A 22,683-nucleotide genomic window follows, 5' to 3' on the forward strand; every position below is an offset into this window, starting at 1 on the left:
AGCCTAGCCTTGTACTTTTCAATCGTACCATCGGGCCTAAGCTTCTTTTTGAACACCCACTTACATCCCAGTGGTTTGCAACCATAGGGACGATCAGTGATCTCCCATGTCCCGTTAGCCATGATGGAATCCATCTCGCTACAGACCGCATCCTTCCAGTAGTCAGCTTCTGGAGAGGCATACGCTTCTGAAATAGAAGTGGAAGTATCATCCACGAGGTACACGAAGAAATCATCACCAAAGGTCTTTGCAGTCCTTTGTCTCTTGTCCCTACCAAGGGTTTTCTCGTCATCCTCCTCAGGATTTTCATCATGTGTTTGTTCATAATATTCCATAGGGATGGCAGGTTCAGGAGTCTCCTCAGATTCCTGTCTAGAAGTGCTTTGCATATCTCTCATAGGAAAAATATCCTCAAAGAATGTAGCATCCTTAGACTCCATAATTGTACCGATCTTCTGGTCAGGTACCTCAGATTTCACTACTAGAAATCTATAGCCAACGCTGTTCTTAGCGTAGCCCAAATTAATGCAGTCCACGGTCTTATGTCCAAGCTTACGCCTTTTGGGGATCGGCACGTTGACTTTCGCCAAACAGCCCCAAGTGCGCAAGTACGAGAGTGTCGTCCTTCTCTTTGCCCATTTCTCATAGGGAGTGATCTCACTATCCTTTGTCGGAACTTTATTCAGGACATGACATGCCGTCAATATAGCCTCCCCCCACCATGCCTTGGATAAACCCGATGTATCTAACATGGCGTTAACCAAATCAGTTAGAGTACGGTTTTTCCGCTCGGCAACCCCGTTTGACTGGGGTGGATAGGGAGGCGTCCTCTCATGAATAATGTCGTGTTCCGCACAGAAGGAATCAAACTCACTCGAGAAGTACTCTCCACCACGATCTGACCGGACTCGTTTAATTTTCTTTTCAAGTTGATTTTCAACTTCTGCCTTATAGATTTTAAAGTAGTGTAGAGCCTCATCTTTAGTATTTAACAGATACACATAGCAATATCTAGTGGAATCATCTATCAATGTCATGAAGTATCTCTTTCCACCTTTAGTCAACACACCATTCATCTCGCAAAGATCAGAATGTATGAGTTCTAATGATGCCAGGTGTCTCTCCTCCGCGGCCTTATGAGGCTTGCGAGGTTGCTTAGCTTGCACACATGAAAGGCACTTAGAACCTTTGGCTAAAGTGAAACTCGGGATTAAATCCAACTTGGCTAGCCGCGTCATAACACCAAAACTAATGTGACAAAGACGTGAATGCCAAACTTCAGATTCATTAACATTCGAATGAATATGGTTCACGACTTTATTACAAAAATCTGCGAGGGAAAGACGGAACATCCCTCCGCTCTCATAACCTTTTCCAACAAAGAGTCCATATTTTGTAACAACTAATTTATTAGACTCGAAAACCAACTTAAACCCTTCTCTACATAGAAGGGAGCCACTAACGAGGTTCTTCTTGATGGCGGGGACATGCAGCACATTCTTCAGCTGCACGATCCTTCCCGAAGTAAACTTCAGATCGACCGTGCCAACACCATGAACAGAAGCACTCGCGCCATTCCCCATCAATACGGACCCGTGACCTGTGACCTGGTAAGAAGTGAACAATGAAATGTCAGCACACACATGAACACCTGCACCTGTGTCCACCCACCAATCGTTGGGTTGAAACACTGAAAAAACAATAAATAAATTACCGTACCCAGATGCACCATTCTCATTGTTGCCCACAATCATGTTGACAAACTTGGAGTCCTCTCCTGACTTCTTGTACTTGTTTGGGCACTTGTTGGCCCAATGTTCAACCAAACCACAAGTAAAGCAGCCCTCGTCCTTCTTGTTCTTCTTGAAGGTCTTCTTACCCTTCTTCTTAAAGTCGGTATTGTATTGGACACCGTTCTTTCCCTTGGGCTTGTGGGAGTTGAAGTTCTTCTGGTTCACCATGTTGGCAACAGAAGTCCCTTCGGCCCCTTTTCCGTGTGAGTCTTTTGCCCTCGAATTCTGCTCAACACTCAGATGGCCAATGAAATCCTCCACAGAGAATTCACGCCTCTGATGTTTCAGAGTGGTGGCAAAGTTCCTCCAGGAATTAGGGAGCTTAGCGATTATGCAGCCCGTGACAAACTTGCCCGCTAACTCGCACTTGAGAAGCTCAAGTTCCTTAACAATGCATATTATCTCATGAGCCTGCTCCAATACAGGACGGTTTTCAACCATCTTCTAATCGTGGAACTGCTCTATAATATACATCTTGCTCCCTGCATCGGCGGCCCCGAATTTAGATTTGAGTGCCTCCGACAAGTCCTTGGCGACACGCACATGTAAATATGCGTCGACCAGTTTATCTCCGATCACGCTAAGAACTGCTCCGAGAAACACAACGGTAGCCCCCTTGAACATCTTCTCCTGTTCAGGAGCAATCGTTCCCGTGGAGACACCGGTGACCCAGAACACGTTCATAGCCGTGAGCCATAACGTGGTCTTAGTCTGCCAACGCTTGAAGTATGTACTGGTAAACTTATCCGGTTTCAGTGCAGCGGCAAAGCCACTTGCCGAGAAATTCCTACACATAATAGGTTTTTAGATTGTTGAGTAAATAGGCAATTTCTCGATTAAATTAATCTATGAGTAAATCACTAGCATGGCATTGACTAAGTTGATGACGTACTGACTCTGATCTAAACATGCACGTACTAAGCAAACAGTAGACAAATCTACACATACTGCTAGTACTGCTAATATGAAAATAATCAGGAGCGGGATAAACGAGTTATACCCTCCAGTAGGCCACGCAGAGGCCGCGGCTTTGGTGGCAGCAGCGGCGTCCTCGGCGGCCTTCTTGTCGGCTTCAGCTTTCTCGGCGACGGCACGGTCGGCGTCGGTGGACATGGTGATGATGAAGGCGACGCGGACGTAGAGGAAGTAGACGATCGGAAGCGAGCAGTCGCGTAATCGCTACCCAAAAACCTATTCGCCCCTCACCCCGTACAGGAACCAGAAGGGCGTGGTTTCGGAGACCTGCTCTCCCGTCGACCGTGTACGCGGCGGACGTGATGGAGTCACTGGCGGCAGCAGCAGCGAAGGAATGACGGTGGGCATGCGCGTGAGCAGATGTGATCTGTTTGTGGCGGCCCACGTCCGAGTCCGTGACAGCCCACGATCCGACGTCTCAGATCGTGGCCCAGCTGTCAGAAAACTCTCCGTTAGTGACTGGCAAAAATAAGCGCGTAGGTGTGAGCTCGGCTCGGCTCAATCCCGCAACCCGCGTCGAGGCGAGGCGAGGCGAGGCGAGGCGAGGCGAGGCGTGGCGTGGCGTGGCGTGGCGTGGCGAGGCGGGCGGCGGAGGAGGAGTGCGCGAGGGCCTCTTCTCTTCTCAAGCTCCAATAGCATGTAGAAGAGAAACCCTTATAAACCACTCCAACTCTCCTTCCACTTCCGGGGTGGGACTAAACTTCCCACCACACCTAGTGCCATATAACCCACATGGGCCCTTAGAGATTTTTCAGAAATTGCAATACGGGCCTAGAGCCCATCTCAGATTTCAGCAATATCGGTACATCATTAATACATTTATCAACGGAATTAGTTCCTTTCCAAGTAAAACACATTCACCTAGGGATTAAATGATTTCCAAGTAGTATCATTCAAAGTATTGAATCGAAGAATATAACCATCTATCAAGGATCCAATCATGTTGAATGAGTTAACCATCTATCATTCGATTTTTCCACTATTACTTATTTGATATTTGATTCTTTATCTCTCAAGGATGAAAATAACTACATTGAGTGGTAACACACACGAAACAGAGGAGCTATATGCTTGTTAACCTAGCAAACATACCATGAAGAGTGAAGACTTATATGCTTGTCTGTCTATCTATAATGAATGATGACATAATAAACAATCTGCGGAGCAAAGGTGTTCAAGTATCCATGAACAGAATAAAACGAGATTCGTTTACTGCTACAATACAAGGACCAGGCATGAATTATCACCTGTCACATAGAAACTCTTGAAAGGATGATAGCAAGTAATAAAATTATGGGATTCACAAAGCTTCCTAGATTGCAATGACTTAAGTTGAACCATGTAGACACTGCCTTTCACATATAATAATATGCCCAATAATTTTATGCATTCAATGGTCTTCCACAATACCCAGGTGGCAGCACCATGACAATTGACCTTCCTCTACCACACTTGAATGTTAGTGTAATGGTGAGACTACATGGCGAGACCAACTGCAATCCTTCGCCTGGATTATCTGGTGGTTTCGGGAACTATTCATGCCGGGAGGCCCCTTGAACACATCAAGGGTTTGCCTTTCAAATCAAACCCAATTATGCCCTCCTTTCATACATAAAAGACCAGTAAAGGACTTTACCAACAAGGGTGCTAGCACCAGCTCTTATACAATATAGACATGGAACCTCTGTTGAGATGACATTGCCCCATGTGTCAGACTCAGAGGAATAAACAGAACCAAGAGGTCGATTATCCTTGGCGCACATAAGCAGCAATAGTACCTTAAAGGGGGTGGAGTGGCAACTGCCGTGCACGCCTGCACGTGGGTCTGGTCGCAGGCAGTACATATATGGCACCGCCCCGTTGACGTAGCCCCCCTTGAATTTGGGCGGAATGGTCACACATCGCTGGTCACCGGTCATAGGGTCGCAGACAAGAACCTCCGCTTGCACCCATCTTAAGATGAGGACGTGGCCATGGCTGCACCTGAGCAGTCGGCCCTTCATGCCGAGGCGCGGAGGAAGGATGTGGTCGGGACAAGGCAGGGCGGGAGAGAATTTGATTTTATCGCCGTCATTGAACAAGATGCCGAGGAGGGGCGGCTGCCGGTGGTGTTCATAGATGGGACGGAGGAATCGGGGGTCAGTGAGGAGGCCTCGCCACTGCTTGCAAACAGCGGAGGCGCGGGGGAGGCTGGACGGTTGGCGTGGAAGATGGACGAGGATCTCCTTGCGCATGTCGGCGTCTTCAAGCGGTGCTCACAGGCAACCGCCGCGGTGGCGGATCATTGCTAAACGCCGTGCGTCGATATGCCAGTGGGCTTTTGGAGGCGATTAGCACGCACGTACGCACGGGGACGGGGTGAATCGACGAAATCACTAATTAAGGAGTACTCCTTGCCAAGATTACTCCAACTCCCCAGGTTGCGACAAGTGGCACGCTGCATGTGCGCCACTTGTCGCAACCAGGGAGTTTTCCCTTTTTTCGTAGATCCGTTTATTCAAAACATTTTATCTCTTAAGCCGTGCGCCCAAATCTCGAACCGCTTTCGCCGTTGGATTCCACGCGTCGAGATCTTCAAAACTAGATCCCATGTTGATAGATTTTGATGAACTTTTTTTTTCACGAAAAAAACCGAACAAAAAAACCGAACCGGGAGCACGGGTTTTTTCCCTTTCCGAAAGAGGCATGCCCGTGCTTCTGACGAAATCACAACCGTGCCTCTCGCGGAAGAAAAAAAAAGAAAATGCATTTTGTTTGTTTCCGAGGAGGCACGGCCGTGACTCGCGAAAGCACAACCATACCTCTCACGGAAGCAAAACTGTGCCTCTCGTAAAAAAACAGAAAACGTATTTTTTTCCGTTTCCAAGAGGCACGGCCGTGACTCTCGCAAAAGCACAACCGTGCTTCTCGCGGAAGCAAAACCGTGCCTCTCGTGAAAGAAAAAAAAACAGAAAACGCGTTTTTTCCGTTTTCAAGAGGCACGGCCGTGCCTCTCGCGAAAACAAAACAGTGATTCTCGCGAAAAAATGTGTTTTTTTTGCGCAAAATTTTTTTGGTCGAAAAGCTAGGGAAGACCAGTGGAAAACCAAAACGTAAAAAAAACCCAGAAAAAAAACCGTTTAAAAAGCAAAAAACGAGTGCGGAAAAATAAAAAAACAAAATCTGAAGGGAGCATCCAGAGCGCGACACGTGGCGAATGGCTGAGAGCGCGCCAAGTGGCGCTGATCATTGCGAGGCTCCTGAAGGAGCGCTCGTTAATTAGTTGCTCCCGTGAATCGAGGTGGGTTTTCTTCGGTTGTAACGACATGCAGCACGGCAGCATTTGGGCCTTGATGGACCGGGCCAGATTTGTTTGTCCCATGCTGCCTTAAGAACGGAAATAAAGTTTGCGAAAAGAAAACAATGTAATTGGACATTTGGAATACTGGATGGCGAGTAATCTTCTGAGTTCATCATTCATATGAATCCTTCAGCTTGAAGGTATCTGAGTATGTTAATGACAGGTGTTTGGGCGTGGCAGGCTGATTCGCCCTGAATGTACGGAGAGAGATGTAGCCTCTGGTCTGCATCTCAAGGTGCCCTGGTATGCACGAGAACACGTTTGTTGCTTATTTTTGTTTATCGTTCAACAGAACAATTACATCTAAAATTTTGTATCAGCATTATAGATACATCTATATTTAGATAAATGAAAAACAAGTAATTTGGAATACAGGGAGTATCATGCGTACACATGCGGGGAACCTAGGAACAAGAATGCCATTCTATTTGCATATTCATGGCCATCTAGTTACAACAACCAACTACCACATGACACATGTGGTAAACAATCCAAACAACTCAATTTTTTTTACAACAACCAACTAAAGCAATGCAGATCACTACTCTTTTCCAGCCTCCGGCGGCGAGCTTGATGGCGCCATCGTGGCCACAGCCTTCTGGCCTAAGTCACTGCAGGTGGGGTCGCCGGCTCGCTATATCTGACGTGGAGCCTTGCCCGGGCACGTCCATAACCCCTCATATTGCCCTCACATTTGGTCCTGATTTGAGGGGTGCCGGTCAGTATGGACGTTTAGGGATGAAACATGGGGTCCGGTTGGGTCACTATTTTTTGACCGTTCACTGACCAGGCGGACGTTTTAGATGTTCAGGGAAAAAGTAGGGGGTCCGGCTGTAGATGCTCTAATGCCCCAGCAAATTCATATAGAAACTTAATGTTCCGTCAATATATATATATATATATATATATATATAATAAATTACGGTACTCAATAGAGGTGTGACCTTCAAACATAATTTGGTAAAACAGATGTAGCAACTGTGTAAAAAATGTTGCTTTTCTGTACTTATTGGTCGTGTCATCCCCTGTTTCTCTATTGCATCGGATATCCATAAAAAACAATGACATAAAATAAAATATCAAAAAATTACATATTTATATTTTAGGAGTCAAAACATTTTCCTTTGATTCAGCGAGGGCACCAATAAGTTCGGTTACCAACAGTAACAAAAAACACTCCATACCGCTTAGGCACAAAAATGCTTTAGTCACGTGAACATCTGTTTATTTGCATACTACTCTCTTAATTAATCTCTTTACTTGGCTAGCCAGCTATGTAAATACTTTCATAGTTTCTAGGTGGGATGATAGGTTGATCTCCCAAAATGAGAAGCCCCTCTTATGTTCATGCATCTCCTTCGTCTGCAGATCAAGAACTATGAGCGGAGTACATCCGTATTTGCTGTGTACCTGCAACAGAAGCACGTCACCGCTCCTCTTCCCGGAGCCCTCAAAATCAACGACTACATCGCCACTCCTGTGGGGGATGTCTGGGCACACCAACCGTAGTTTGTTCTCAATGCCGATCACATTTTCCAGCGACCAACCACAACTTGCTGTGACCGCAGGTAGTTGTCGCCACACCAATATCTTGAACCCCTCTATGGCGAGCAGTTTCAACAGGTTCCCGTCTGGTGACGTTGCCAAGTGGAGCTTGCTTTGATTGTGAATGGTGGGTGGGAGCTTGACTCATCCTGGCACCCCTGTGCCCACATCATATGTGAGGATTTTCTCCATGTTGTACACTAGCCAGTTGATGATGCCGCCACGGAGGATAGCAGGGGTGTTGTACCCAATTGTGTGCATCCATGAAAAGTCAGGGTGGCTCACATGAGAAGTAATGGCCCCCCATGTACCAGAGGAGGATGTGGCAGCCTGTACTCTGATGCCCCATTCGCAGACCCTGATGAAGAGCAGCATGAAGGAGCAGTCGATTTCGTCTGCGGCGGTGAGCAGGACGTACGCCTGCCGGTTGTCCCGGGTAGTCTGGTCACCTGTCGGTCTTGAGAGGAAGGTGTAACGGCCCGTCATGGGATCATACACACAAAGGCCAGAGGAGCGCTCGGATTCAGATTTCTCGTAAAAACGGAGGACGACGAGGCCGCCATGGGACGTCACCAGATAGTACTGGCCAGAGAGGTTGGCGGCGTGACATAACATGCAAGGCGTCAGGTAGTCGTGGCAGAACTGCACAGCTGCGGGCGTGGCCGGGTGCACCGGATTCAGGAGCTGCATGTCATAGGGACAGTGTGCAAGCATGGTGGAACGTGGAAGCCACTTGCTGGCTGAAGCGACGTATGAACAGCGGACTAAGGATGTCACAGCGGAGGTGCTTACAGACAGCAGCACAACGGATGACGGTAACGAAGTCGGTGCATGCCACGATCTCAGGGAGGAGATCAACTGGGAGCGTCGTTGCAATCTTCGTTGCCTCCATCGCACCAACAGTCGTGTGGGTTTGAGTTGGAGGCCTTCGCTTCCTTCCTATAACCAGCTAGGAATAAGGAACGCCGGCACGTAAGTCGGATCCGGCCGGGTGTGCACAAACTCAAATCCTCCCGGGCATTTAATATAATATGTAGCCAAGCTGAATTGGATCGGGGAGAGAATCCTCGACCAGATCGGACTCGATCGATCGAGAAATTCGGCAGATAGAGAACGGACAAAACAATTGACGTACTTGAGCAGGAGATCCGCCGGGACACACTTGGAACAGAACCCTTCACGGCATCGGACCCGAGAGCGTACCCAAATCGAGTTCCAACGTGCTACGCGGCCAAGGAAACGAAGTACGTCCGTACCTAACATTGGATATGCGTGCACCCTGGACGTGCGTACCTAGAATTGGATATGCATACATGTCGGCCTTGCTTTATTATCTGTCAACTTACCTAACGTAGATACTGTCTGGTCGATCCGGCCGGAACGAGTCGAGACGGTTCGCAATAGGAGTCCCACTTCGGTATATGTCAGGACCCAGAAGCGTTGTTTATGAAGATTTAGACTCTGTCGCATAAGTATGTTGAGTTAAGTTTGAATGAAGAAACGAATCCGGGAAGACGCCATCGCCGTTCATCTGCCATCGGACGCGTTTCCTTCCTTGGTACCGCTTCGCGTGTGCCCACGTCGCTGGTCTACTTTGCGACAAAGTCTACAGTAACTCAACCTTCACTTTTGCTTTTTCTCTTAATTGTAAGGCTATGAAGCCAGGCCTCTACAGAATTGGAGAACCATCTTGCCCCCGCGTCGCTCTTCCTGGGCGACACGGGAGGGGTCACGGTTCCCCCTGCCTAACCCCCTCTCCTCCCGTCTTTCCCTCCCGCCGTCGCCGGAGGGCGCCGCCGGCGAAGCTAGTGCACCTGACAGCGGTGGCGGGGTCACTACTTATGGCTGTTCTTCCTGGGATCTCGATGTCACAACGAGATTGGATCTCGAGGACACACCGAGTTTGATTCGATCATCAACGTGCTCACGTGCATGTTGCTAGGTAGCAAATCAATCAAGCTGCATATGTGCTTGATTTATGGCTACCTTTGCACGCGTGCGAGTTCTCATCGACCATGACGCGGATGGACGTGCCTTTCTGCTGTGTTCGCGTCCAGATCTGATGTGGCCAGAGGAGGCACGACGGCCACCGTTCCTCCGGTTGCGATGGAGGTTGGCTGGATCTGGACGCACACCCAGGTATGCCAGATTCGAACCCCGCCTCCCACGGTGGTTGTCAAGCCGGCTAGCCCGTCTTGGAGGTGGGGCGCCACTACTAGGAAAAGGGCTATAGATGAAATGGACACTAATGGCGTACCAGACATGTGGTGCGCCACTACTATATACTAATGGCGCATCATGTGTTAGTGCGCCATTAGTGTCAAAATACTAATGGCGCACCACATTCACGGTGCGTCATTAGTAACAATTTTTTTTCTTTTCAAAACTAGTAATGGTGCACCAGGGGATAGTGCGCCATTACTAGTTAAACTAGTAATGGCAAACCACATCCACGGTGCGCCATTAGCAAATTTTTTTCTTTTTTTTTCAAAACTAGTAATGGCGCATCAGGGGATAGTGCGCCATTACTAGTTTAACTAGTAATGGCGCACCACATTCACGGTGCGCCACTAGTAAAAAAAATTTCAATTTTTTTTATTTTTTTTATTTTTTTTCAAAACTAGTAATGGCGCATCACTCCCATGGTGCGCCATTACTACCTTGGCCCGAAAATACCGCCGAATGCACCCCCTGGACCGCCTTTTCATTTTAAAAAAATAAAAGAAAATGATAAAAATGTCAAAAAATAAAAGAAAATAAGTTTCCCATGTGATATGTTGTGGTCTAGTTGTTGGGAAAATTTACAAATATGAATTTCGACTTCATTTGCAAAATCTCTCTGGAATTTGTAAAATGGGCATAACTTTTGTATACGAATTCAGATTAAAAAGTTTTCTATATGAAAAATCATCTACTCGAATAGTTACATCCGAATTTAACTGGGGAAACCCTGTTAAACATTTTCAAAATCCTCAAAAACTTAACAGAAAAAAATTTACGGGGCTTTCAAGATCTAGATGCAAAAAAATTCAAAAAAATTCAAACTTACTAGTGGCGCACCGTTTGCTAGGTGCGCTACTAGTAACAGGAAAAAAAATTAGTTTCGATTTTTTTTTCAAAATATGATACGTAATATGAACGGAAGTTTGAAATAATTTTTCAAAATTTCATCACACTAATGAACATGAACAAAGTCCTAAACATCAACAAGGTTCAATAGGATTGATATGCTAGATATATCAACAAGTGCCCAGAGCTGGTGCTGGGGTTGGATAGAACTCTAAAGTTAAGCGTGCTTGGGCTGGAGTAGTGTGAGGATGGGTGACCTTTTGGAAAGTTTGACCACGGAATGTGATTTGACCTGAGATTAAGCATATTGACCCGAGATTAAGAAAAAACAAAAAATAAATAAATAAAAAATGGCCTGAGATTAAGCATATTGACCTGAGATTAAGCATATTGACCTGAGATTACTAAGTAAGATAGTAATGGCGCACCTCTAGGCATACTAGTGGCGCACAAAACTGGTGCGCCACTAGTAGGACTTTTCCTAATAGTGCGCCTTGGATAGGATGCTGCGACCGTCGGTGTGGCTGCTATGCCGAGATCGAACGCCGTGTTGTTTGCTGGGCGCGGTCGGCAGCTGGGTAATCTCATCCCGGTAGCGGCCTCCATGTGGATTGTTGTGGCCACCGAAAGGTCTTCGTGAGGGTTTCTCACTCTAGATCCGGTGGTTGACTTCAGAGGTGAGATGCAAACTATAGACAACTATTTGATGTAGAGGGATGGTGGTGCAGCAACGGCGATCCCACATTAAATATAGCTGTTGGGATCGTGCAAAAAATGATGGCGACAACACATGACCGATTTGATGGTGGTGCGGGACTGCCCTTGTGGCGCGGGGCCGCCCTCTGGTGGTGGCGAGTGGCGACAACTCAGAGCTTAGTTTAATCCTTGGGGGTATTTGAGCCGATTCTCTCAGCCCTCTTCTCTCTGGGTTGTTTCACACAACACACACAAGAAGACAGGATATTTGGTGCCGTGCTGTCTCACACAGCTCACAGCTTTTCTCCTCTGTATTTCTCTTGATGAGGTACAACTCGATGCATACACAGAAATATATAACACGGCTAAGCTGCCACTAACACCACGTCCTAGTCTACTGGATGCAGGCACGCACACGACTAACTCACATAACCACTACTACTGGATGCTGGTTGCTGCTAGCTCATCTACTGACTAATCATGACCTATTCGCTCTACTAACTCTGGTGCAGGCCGTTGGCTCTTCAGACTAGCGTGCGTCACCGTTTCACAAGGAACCTCGGACTCACTCCATGCATGCTCTCCTAACTAAAACCATCAGCTTGTATGCATCACACGTACATCTGCACATACATACTATACTATACATGCAAGTGAAATAAACATGTAGACACAACTATATACAGATTAAAGCTAACAGGGGGAGATTGGATCTGGGCGCAGAGGTGAAGTTAGAGGTGCTGTAAAATCCTTCCCTCGCACCCAAATCCCGGCGACGGTCTATTACTCAGAGGCCCAGGCAGCGGTGTTTCATTCGAGTACAGGTTTGGGAACTCGGCGCAATTGTTAAAACTCCTTGTTTTGGTCATTAAAATCCCACCCTCCCTCATGAATCTGGTGTACCTTGGAGGCGCGGACTCGGTGGTGGCAAAGAGTTGCCGTGCGTGTCGCGTGGTCTTGGTGCTTTCTGGTGGTCGCGTGGAGGGCCGCTGGGGACGCGCATGTGGTGGCTGGGTGGCCCAATCTGGTACTGCGAAATCTGGCCGCCGGCTCCCCTTGTGGCGCGAGGCTGCCCTCTGGTGGTGGTTGCCGGTGCTGGCTGGGCTCCTCCTGGGTGGCTAGTGCAAGCCATGGCTGGCCAAGGTTGGAGAAGTCCGGTGCTTCGGGCTGGTGGGCTGGTGGTGGCTCGGGAATGCTATGGTCGTTGACATCGGCGCGACACAACATTTGGTGCTCAGCGGTGGGGTGTGGGTGGCGGTGACCCGAGCCAACGCCGGCAACCACCACCAGCCAGCCAACATCGTCTGCTAATTCCACCCGAGTTCAAGCAATGCTACATCAATGGGGCCGTGCCATGTGCTTCCCGCGAACGGGGCCACGTGCACCGCGATTACCATTCCACCCCCTTTAAGGTGGTCTTGCTGCGTGTGTGTGCTAAGGATGGTCGACCTCTCATCTCTGTTTATTCCTCTGAGACTAACACATGGGCTGATCTCATCTCAACAGAGGTTCGATATCATGGTTGTGTTGACGATTATTTTAGCACCCTTGGTGGTAATGTACATTACTGGTCATTTAAATATGCGATGAAGGGTATACTTGCATTTGATTTGGAAAGGCAAATGCTTGATGTGCTCGAGGGGCCTCCCCGTATGTATCATTCAGGCAACCATCAGATCATCCAGGCAGACGATGGCGCAGTTGGCCTTGCCATGATGTTGCACCATTACTATAACATTCGAATGTGGCATAGGAATGTTCCACGGTGTATCCACATGAATGTTGTGGAAGACCATTGAGATGCATAACATTCTTGGGATCCCTCCTCAGGTTGAGGGAGAGAAGACCTGGCTGAAATTTATACTAGGATATGTTGAGAATACAGACGGGATATTTGTATATGTGAACGGGAGTGTCTATATGGTTCAACTAGAGTGTATGCAATCTAGGAAGCTTGGCGAAGCCCGTAATACTATTACTTCCTGTCATTCGTTCAGGAGTTTCTATGCACCAGCCACCAGGTGATTGTTCATTCCTAGTTCTCATATTTTAGGAGTGATCTAATTAATCTTGTTATATTTTGTTCGTGGATGCTCGTATGCCTTTGCTAGATAGATGATCATATCGACCTTACTGTTGAATATATGTTATCATTCATATAAAATGTTCAATGAGTAACTGGAAAATCAGATGTCAAATTTTAACTCATTAGGCATGTTTGAAACCTCGAAGCTAGTTATATTCTTCTATCCAGTATCTTTGATGTCGTTGTTCAGAAATTGTTTAATCCCTCGGTAACTCAAAGGCATTATCGATACAACTATTAGTCATGTGTTCGTATTACCTTCTGATTTACTGGCTGTTATGTAATTATTGATTTGGTTGTTCTTGTTCATTCATCCGATAGCATGGATCATTTGGACAAACAATTTACCAGCTCTGCACTGCTGTATACTTGATGATAGCTATATACTGTAAAGCTCAATTGTATGAATGCATAATCGTATATGGTATCTCACGTACTTTAATTCTTGATGTGAGCAGGGTTGTAGGATGGAGACTGAATGTATGATCAGTTTACACCCATGGAACTGGGTTCAGAAGAAAACACCACTCGTCCCTGAGGCCTCAACTATGTAATGGTGCCATGGACAGATGGCGTCGACTTTGGACCTGAACTGTCTGAATCTGAATTAAGCAAACTTGCTGGCATGAAGTGTCTTCCCTTCCTTTGCTGATGGTCCTGCGATCATACTCGCAGCGAAAAACATCACTCATTCATTCAAAAGAATAAGAAGAACCAACATTGCCAGGATCTCACAAGAAAACAATAAGGAATTTAGTTGAGAGGGGAGTGATTCAGTTGATTAATCTACGGATTCACCAGTCCTGCGATGAAACTGTTAATTGATTACTAAGTCGGCTGAGCTCTGTACTCAGTACAACACTAATTACTTTCAGATGATCAAGGTTGATTCTGACTAACAAGTCCACGACAGTAAGCTTTATTGGAGTGGAGTAACTAACAACGTTAAGCCCGCGCATTCTGGAGGTGTCATCTGCATGGATGTGTGCTGCATTTTGCATATCGTAGTGATCTGTGAAATTCTGCATTTTCTCTCAAGTCTCCTGTGTCCCACATATCCAAGTTCATTTTTTCATTTTAGAATCAACTTATTCAGAAAGTGATACATCTAGCTAATAGCTATACATATACCTTTTTCCAGCTAGTGCTTCCGCTAGCATGCATGATCTGGACAATTAACTTACTAGCAGCACCACCATATGGAAGTTCTCTAGCTGCTCTTGCACAGAAATTTATAGCAGCCATCTTCAGTTTATGGTTATCAGCCATCTTCAGTTTATGGTTATCTCAGCCTGAATCCTGTAGTGCCACCCAATGTTTCAAAAGGCACTAGCATGAAGGTGCTAGTCTTATGAGACAGCTGCGAATTCTACTCTACATGGGAAGTGAAAAATATAGATATGCTGTGTACTTTGTATTATTGGCAACAAGTTTATTGTGTGTTGAGAAAAGGATTAACAGATTAAGAGTATGTTGCAAACATGATGAGAGGTGAGTGAATCTTGTATGTTGCTTATGCATGACAGGTGTTTGGGCATGATTCATTCATTTGGATTTGGTCGTAGAAATTCGGAGATGAGCAGAGCAGAGTGGGGGAGATGACAGTAGTATCTGTTGGAAATAACCACAACATAGTTCGTGTCCGGTTTGTACACGCTCAGTCAACTAGTTGTAGTTGCAGTAGGATTAGAAATTCTAGCCGAGTTAGACTAGAATCGGATCTATCCTAGCTTCTTCTATATATACATCCGTATACCCCTGTACTTTTTAAGACCGTGAGTTGAATCAATACAGAAAATCACAAGGTTCGAGATGAGCCTTTGGCTATCAATTGGTTCTATGCGTGAGTACTACTAGTAGGTCGAATCGATCAGCAAGCCGGGTTGGCTAGCTGCTGTAGTACGTGAGTGCTAGCTCTGAACGTGCGTGTCTCGCCGGCCGTGTAGAGTTAGCTAGCTTCTTGTGGTACGGTGCATCTCGGTGTGTAAGAGTAACTCGACAAGACTACATTGGCAAGGAGTGGGTTCAAATCAGCGTTGTTTCACTTCGTCGTTCGCCCTTCACCGTTATTGTTGATCATCACCGTCATCGAAAAGTACTCAGCGTCTGGTCTGGGCCAACAATTGGTATCTAGAGCCAGGTTGATCTTGTAGTAACGGGCTAATCTGTGAGCTTTTTATGCAGGATCTAGGGGAATCTCTTTTCTTTTTGTGTGAGAATCAATGCGGGATAATCTACTTATTATGAAATTTTCAGTTATGCGTGTAGGATTTAGTTAACGATTCCGTAAAATAGTATATGATTTCATCGTTTGGCTAGACTGAGTTATACTATACATTGTAAGATATTTAGAAGGTAACGCAATATTTATCCAGATGAAACTATACCATTCTTCAGTTGGTGTTATTGTTTTACCGATTGCATTCCTTAGGTGGATGTCATTCTGTCTATTCAAATTATCATTTGTATTGAGAGGATGATTGATGTATGGACAAATAAGAAACGACAGGAGACAAGTTCAATGGAAAAGACAGGCTGGAGGGGTGCATGGTGTTTGTTGGCAAAGTGAGAAGATACTTGTGTTTGTGTTCTGGCTGAACATTGCGTGCAATGTGCTCGTTTGCGGGGACTAAAATGAGCATTGCTTACAAATTCGTTTGTTATCCCATGGCAACACACGAGCAGTCTACTAGTGTAAAATAACACAAATGTTTATTTTTTGAGATTAATGATTTATCTATACATTTTATTTGTTCCATCCTGTCCCATTGATTCCATCTTAATTTCATCTGTTTGGTTAGGACACACAATGGCTACATAGGTGGAACAAGAAACAGCAGTAGTCGTGTCCGATCCAGGAGATGAAAGCAAGCAACAGTCGGTCGATACTTGCACCTATTATAGTAGCAATGTGCTAAGTTGAACATTAGTTCCTGTTAAAAAATTGACTCATGTATTCATGGAGCCTGAGTGATGCTGCGACACCATTCAATAGTTGGATTGGGAAAGAAGCATTGTGCATTGCCGGTAGACTTTTTGTGATTTGAATTTGGACTTTTATGCCGTCGAGAGAACAATTAATCAAAATGTGGCTGAATGGAAGCTAGAGACTAGTTGTGATTTGCATTGTTTCAGTTGGTTGCTGTAACCTGGTGGCCGGTGAATGTGTAAACATAATGGCAGTGAGTTCTCTTTAGTAAAGAGTGTGGAAACAGAGTGAACACAATGAAATGTTTCTGGACATCATTTGGTTTTAGCAGCTGTATGTGGTAATGAAGTAGAGAAGTAACAGTACGTGCAGTGTCGAGGGTTTTGTGAAATGCAGAGTTTTGAATCATGGCAGGTGACTAGGTTGCAGAGGAGAAAGGAGTTAGCTGCCTTAAGCCCTGGAAAGGCTCCTACAGTCCTACCAACATCAGCTACAACGATTCAGAAAATTGATCGCCAAACATGGGGGGATAAGCCCGAACCGTTTTCTAGGGTTTAGTGGCAAGACAGGCGACGGCGGCGGCGATCTTCCGATATCCCACGCGCGCGCACTCATCCTTGGCGATCTCTACACAGAATCCAAGCCCTGATCGACGCCTTCTCCGCGGCTGCTCTCGGGGTGAACAAGGGGGGTCCTGGTACCCCTACCCACCCTTGGAGCGCGGGGGGAGGTGGCATCTAGGGTTTTGGGAAGGGGCGACATGGCGTCAGAGGAATCGAGGAAGTCGAGGGAGAGAGTTGATAACATGATGGAGAAGATGAAACTGACAGACAAGGAGAGCAAGAAGTTGGTAGTAGATGATCAGGAGGTGGAAGGAGAAGCGCCCCAATTGGCGTTGGTGGGGAGGGTTCTGCACCGTAAGTTTATCCATGTCAACACCATTGCTGAAGCCCTCCGACCGGCTTGGGGCAACCTGAGGGGACTGAATTTTAACCCGGTAGGAGAGAATATGTTTGTTGCAAATTTGGAGAATCAACGTGATCGTGATCGCATCTATGGTGGTGGACCGTGGATGGTTGGGAAGCATGCAGTGATTTTGGAGTTGTTTGATTTCAGGGCCCGACCATCCGACTGGAAATTTGAGAAGATGCAAATCTGGGCTAGGGTAATCAACCTGCCCTTTAATCTACGGTACCCGCCATGGCCTGAGCGAATCGCAGGTATGATGGGAGAGGTAATCAAGCTGGATGTGGACTCAAAGGGCTTTGCTTTCAGCGAGTCCCTCAGAGCAAGGATCTGGATTAGATTGCAGGAGCCTCTAATGAGGTGGGTGCAGTTGGAATCGGCAAGGACAATGGAGTCTATCCTGTATGATATCCAATATGAAGGTTTGCCGTATTTCTGTTTCTCGTGTGGCCGGCTTGGACATGCAGATGCTTTTTGCCCAGACCCAGGGGAACGGCATGATGGTGAGAAGCTTAGGTGGGCTGGATCCCGTAAGAGTTGGGCGAGTGCACCCCCAGGCAGTGGTAACGGGGGTAGGCAGGGTGCCAAAAGAGAGGAGGAATGGAATGAGGAAGAATAGGAAGTAGAGGAGGGTGAGGAGGTGACATCACCACTGAAAAATAACGCCGGTATGGTCAGGAATGCAGTGTATCAGTTCAACTCCCGGGGAGGGGCTGCTGGTCACGCTGGTCCCGGAAGGGGCTTTGATAGAGCCAGAGGTAGAGGCAGGGAAAAGGTGTACCGTCGAGTGGATATGGGGCTTGAGAGCCACGCTAATAGGTCGAGCCAGCTAATGATCTTGGACCAGGACACTCTCAACAAGAAAAGATCAATAGAGGGCGACGAACCAAGCACATCCAAGGAAGATAGTAGGGACTCGAAGAAGAAGAAAGCTGTGGAAGGGGGAACCATTGATGAACAGGCGGTGGCTGATGTGCAGCCCCGCCGAGAGACATGAATTGCATAACGTGGAACTGTTGCGGGCTTGGGAACCCGGAGACAGTTCGTGAACTTCACCATTTGGTGAGGGTTGAAGCGCCCACCCTAGTCTTCGTGTCGGAGACGAAGATTGAAGGAAATAAGGTAGCGGATATGCGAGCAAGATTGGGGTTCGAAGGTTGTATACCTGTCAGCAGTAATGGGCTGAGCAGTGGACTTGCCCTTTTCTGGTCTAGGGAGGTGGATGTTAAGCTCAACAATATGTCTAATCAACATATAGATGTTATGGTAAGGAATGTGGGTAGCGACCAGAAGGAGTGGCGTTTTACAGGCTTTTATGCCAAAGCAAAAAGGAGTGAAAGGAGTGAGAGTTGGACACTTTTGAAGTGGTTGCGATGCCAAAGTGATGTCCCATGGTTGTGTGGTGGGGACTTCAATGAGATTACAAATAATATAGAATATTTTGGGGCTAATGAAAGGGCGGAATGGCCAATGCAAGGTTTTCGAGAGGCCATCGATGAGTGCAAGTTTCAGGATCTGGGTTATTCCGGGATCCCGTACACATGGGATAATCGCCAAGACGGGGATGCACACGTTAAGGTACGTTTGGACAGATATCTAGCCGACCTAGCTTTCATCCAGGAGTATGGAGCTACGGGGGTGAGGCACGTGCCATCTCCACAATCGGATCATTGTATGTTGGTCATTAGAATCAAGAAACTGGAGGAGTGGGAGAGTAGCGGGCCACGCCGCTTTGTCTACGAGGAAGCATGGAGGCGGGAGGAGTCGTATGAGCCCACAGTGGCTGCTGCATGGGAGAAAAAGAAAGGAGCTCTTTCAGTTGAGGACCTCAACTCGGCGCTATATGACATGCAGGACCAGCTCACCGATTGGAAACAGAACAAGTTTGGAGATGTGAAGCGAAAATTGAAGAAGGTGAGGAAGGAGTTCGAAAGAGAGAAGGCAAACTCACTATACCGTGGGTCGTCTAGGAGGGAGAAGGAACTGGCGAGGCAGCGGAATGACCTACTGCTGAAAGAGGAGATCATGGCGAGAGCGAGGTCGAGGGCAGACTGGCTCAAGGCAGGTGACCGGATGGAGGAAGCATCAAAATAAAATTCTGGTGCTTGAGAGGGCGGATGGAACGATCGTGGATAGCGAAGATGAGGTGAGAGCTGAGGTACAAAACTTTTACACACAACTGTATACAGCTCAAGATGAAGTGTTAATGGACGAAGTGCTGCACCATGTGCCACCAATGGTGACTAGCGAGATGAATGACCGGCTGATAGACCTTTTGGTGCCGATGAAGTAGAAAAAGCTTTGTTTGCCATGGCGCCGCCGAAGGCACCGGGAGCGGACGGATTTCATGCAGGGTTCTATCAGCATCACTGGTCACTGATCAAGGAGGATGTTACCCGAGCTGTTTTGAACTTTTTAAACGGCGGGCATATGCCGGAAGCTGTTAATAAAACTGTAATAGTACTTATCCCAAAGGTTAAAAATCCGAGGAATATTTCACAGTAGAGACCAATCTCCCTCTGCAATGTTATTTATAAGATCTGCTCCAAAGTTTTGGCAAACAGGTTGAGGGAGGTGCTGGATAATATCATCGCGGAGGAGCAAAGTGCTTTTGTTCCTGGTCGGTTGATTACAGACAACGCCATCACAGCTTATGAGTGTATACATGCAATGAAGCGGAAGAGGACCAAGCAAGGGTGGTGTGCGATTAAGTTGGACATGATGAAGGCGTACGATCGTGTAGAATGGGCGTATCTCCAAGGAATCATGTTGCAGCTGGGTTTTTCTGAGGAATGGGTGTCCTTGATTATGGGATGTGTAAACTCTGTCACTTTTCAGGTCAAGATGAATGGAGAGCTGTTGCCATCCTTTCGCCCCTCCAAAGGTATACGGCAAGGTGACCCCGTCTCCCTGTACTTGTTTCTACTCTGCGGGGAAGGACTCTCTTGCTTGCTGAAAAATTATGATGTTGGATGGGTCGATAGAGGCATTCGGCCAGGTTTGAGGGCCCCTTGGATCTCGCACCTATTATTTGCGGATGATTGTCTAGTCTTCATGAAGGCGGATTCAAGGAGTGCATAAAGGTTGAACGAGATTCTTCAAGCATATCACCGGGGTTCGGGGCAGTGTGTAAACAAGGACAAGAGCTCGGTTTATTCCAGACCAAATACACGGGCGTCGGCAAAGCAGGGGTAAGGAACAACTTGCAAATTTACAGAGAAGCTCTTGCAGAAAAGTACCTGGGCTTGCCTACGGCGGCGGGCCGGATCACAGAAGATAGTTTTGTTCATGTGAAGGAGCAAGCAAGGTCCAGGGTACAAGGATATTGTGAAAGGCTAATGTCAATTGCGGCGAGAATGGTTCTTCTGAAAGCGGTGATTCAAGTCCTGCCGGCCTATTCTATGAGCTGTTTCAAGCTCACTAAAGGCTTATGCCAGAAGGTCACGGCAGTGATGTCAAAATTTTGGTGGGATGAATCTCTAGACAAGAGAAGAATGCATTGGCAATCGTGGGAAAAGATGGCCATCTCAAAATCTAAGGGAGGTCTGGGATTTCGGGATTTGGAGCTTTTCAACGATGCAATGCTCGCTAAGCAGGCGTGGCGGCTGCTGGATAAGCCAGACAGTCTATGCGCGCGTGTCCTAAAGGGACGGTATTACCCAAAAGGAGATTTTTTGCAAGCAGGATGCCCTGCTAGTGCCTCCACTACGTGGAAAGCCATAATCATCGGGAGAGAAGTGCTGAAGAAGGGTTTAATCCGTAGAGTTGGTGATGGCATGACTACGGAGGTATGGCATGATAACTGGATACAAGGAAGAAAAACTTTCAAACCAGTATGCAATATTGGAAGTGAACCCATCCACCTCGTGTCTGATTTGATGACGGATGATGGTGAGTGGGATGAGGAAGTTATACACAGAACTTTTATCGGCCCGGATGCGCTGGCGATTCTTATTATGCCAAGACCGCGGGTTGCTATACCCGATTTTTGGGCATGGGGCCATGAGAGATCTGGGATTTTCACGGTTCGATCGGCGTACAGAATGCTTATGGAGGCTCGCGAGAACGACCTGAACCGGGTTGGCAGTTCATCCCAAGGGGAGGATATTTGGAAAGCACTATGGCGTGTTAAGGTACAACCAAAGATACGGATCTTTTGGTGGCGGGTCCTAAAAGGATTCCTGCCGGCGAAGGAAGAATTATGCCGAAGACATGTTGGGGAGGATCATACATGCCCAATGTGTGGTTATCAAGAGGAATCGCTGTTTCATTCCCTGGTAACATGTGAACATGCGAAGCTATTCTGGAAAGAGGCAGAAGCTTTCTTTGAACTTAAAGTGCCACGGCTGCACCCAGCTACGTGGTCGAGGGACTTGCTTGATCCCAGCTTCATTGGGAAAGACAGAGCGGCTATTATTATATCCGTCATGTGGATTATTTGGTCAAGCAGGAATAGGTATACTCACGAGGAAGTCAAGTACCAGCACGGGCGATCCATGGTCCTAGTGAAGGAACTCATTCAAGCCTTGTATATCCCTACTGAAGGGGTTGACAAGAGAAATTTCGGCAAGGAGAAATGGAAACCGCCGGAAGAAGGGTGGTGCAAGATCAATACGGATGCTTCTATTAATGTCATTGGAGGATCATCAGCGATTGGGATGGTGGCTCGGGACCATGCCGGAGAGCTGATGCTAGCCACAGGCCGCAAGTTGCCGGGGGTGACCGATCCTTATTGCGCTGAACTGCTAGGTGTCAGGGAAGCTGTGTGTCTGGCTATGGAGAAGGGCTGGACACGGGTGACCATCGAGTCGGACTGCAAAACTATCATAGGCGAGTATATGGCGACAGAGAGCAGGTCGACAGGAAGCCCAATTATCAGCGAGATCAAATCCTATCTCCACAATATTCAGGGGCTTCGAATCAACTATGTAAGCAGAGAGGCCAATGAGGCTGCTCACTGGTGTGCTAGAGAGAGCCTTGCGAGTGCCTCGATGTAACTACTTTTGATGTTTTCCCTGCTTCATTGATTGCCTTGGTGCAATGGGATGTAAACCGTCAAATTAATGAATAAAGGCCTTTGAGGGCGGTTCTCAAAAAAAATCATTGATTAGTAATGGCACGGGGTCTTGTATGTTCATATATGGCAGGTGTTTGGGCATGGTTGATTGAGGTGTAGGAGTTGTCAGAAGAGCCGAGTGTGGAGATGAGAGTAGAATAGTTGATTGGTTTATTTGGTCCACATTATTGATTTTAAACAATTTCCTAATAACAAACCCTCTTGTAC

At 47.0% G+C, this 22,683-nt stretch overlaps 1 protein-coding gene and 1 pseudogene across 1 annotated transcript; one reads left to right on the plus strand and one right to left on the minus strand.

Annotated features, from left to right (window-relative positions):
* Window positions 1-3,983: 3,983 nt before the first annotated feature.
* Window positions 3,984-8,545, minus strand: LOC147962811 (uncharacterized; annotated as a pseudogene).
* Window positions 8,546-9,759: 1,214 nt separating this feature from the next.
* LOC147962812 (uncharacterized) lies at window positions 9,760-13,443 on the plus strand. Its single transcript, XM_087534316.1, is given in 3 exon segments — window positions 9,760-9,792; window positions 12,657-13,177; window positions 13,179-13,443. Coding segments are annotated over 3 exon segments (819 nt in total).
* Window positions 13,444-22,683: the final 9,240 nt, after the last annotated feature.

Source organism: Triticum urartu, chromosome 7A (genome assembly GCF_056163025.1).
Source record: "Triticum urartu cultivar PI428250 chromosome 7A, HENAU_Tu73, whole genome shotgun sequence".
Lineage (NCBI taxonomy): Eukaryota > Viridiplantae > Streptophyta > Magnoliopsida > Poales > Poaceae > Triticum > Triticum urartu.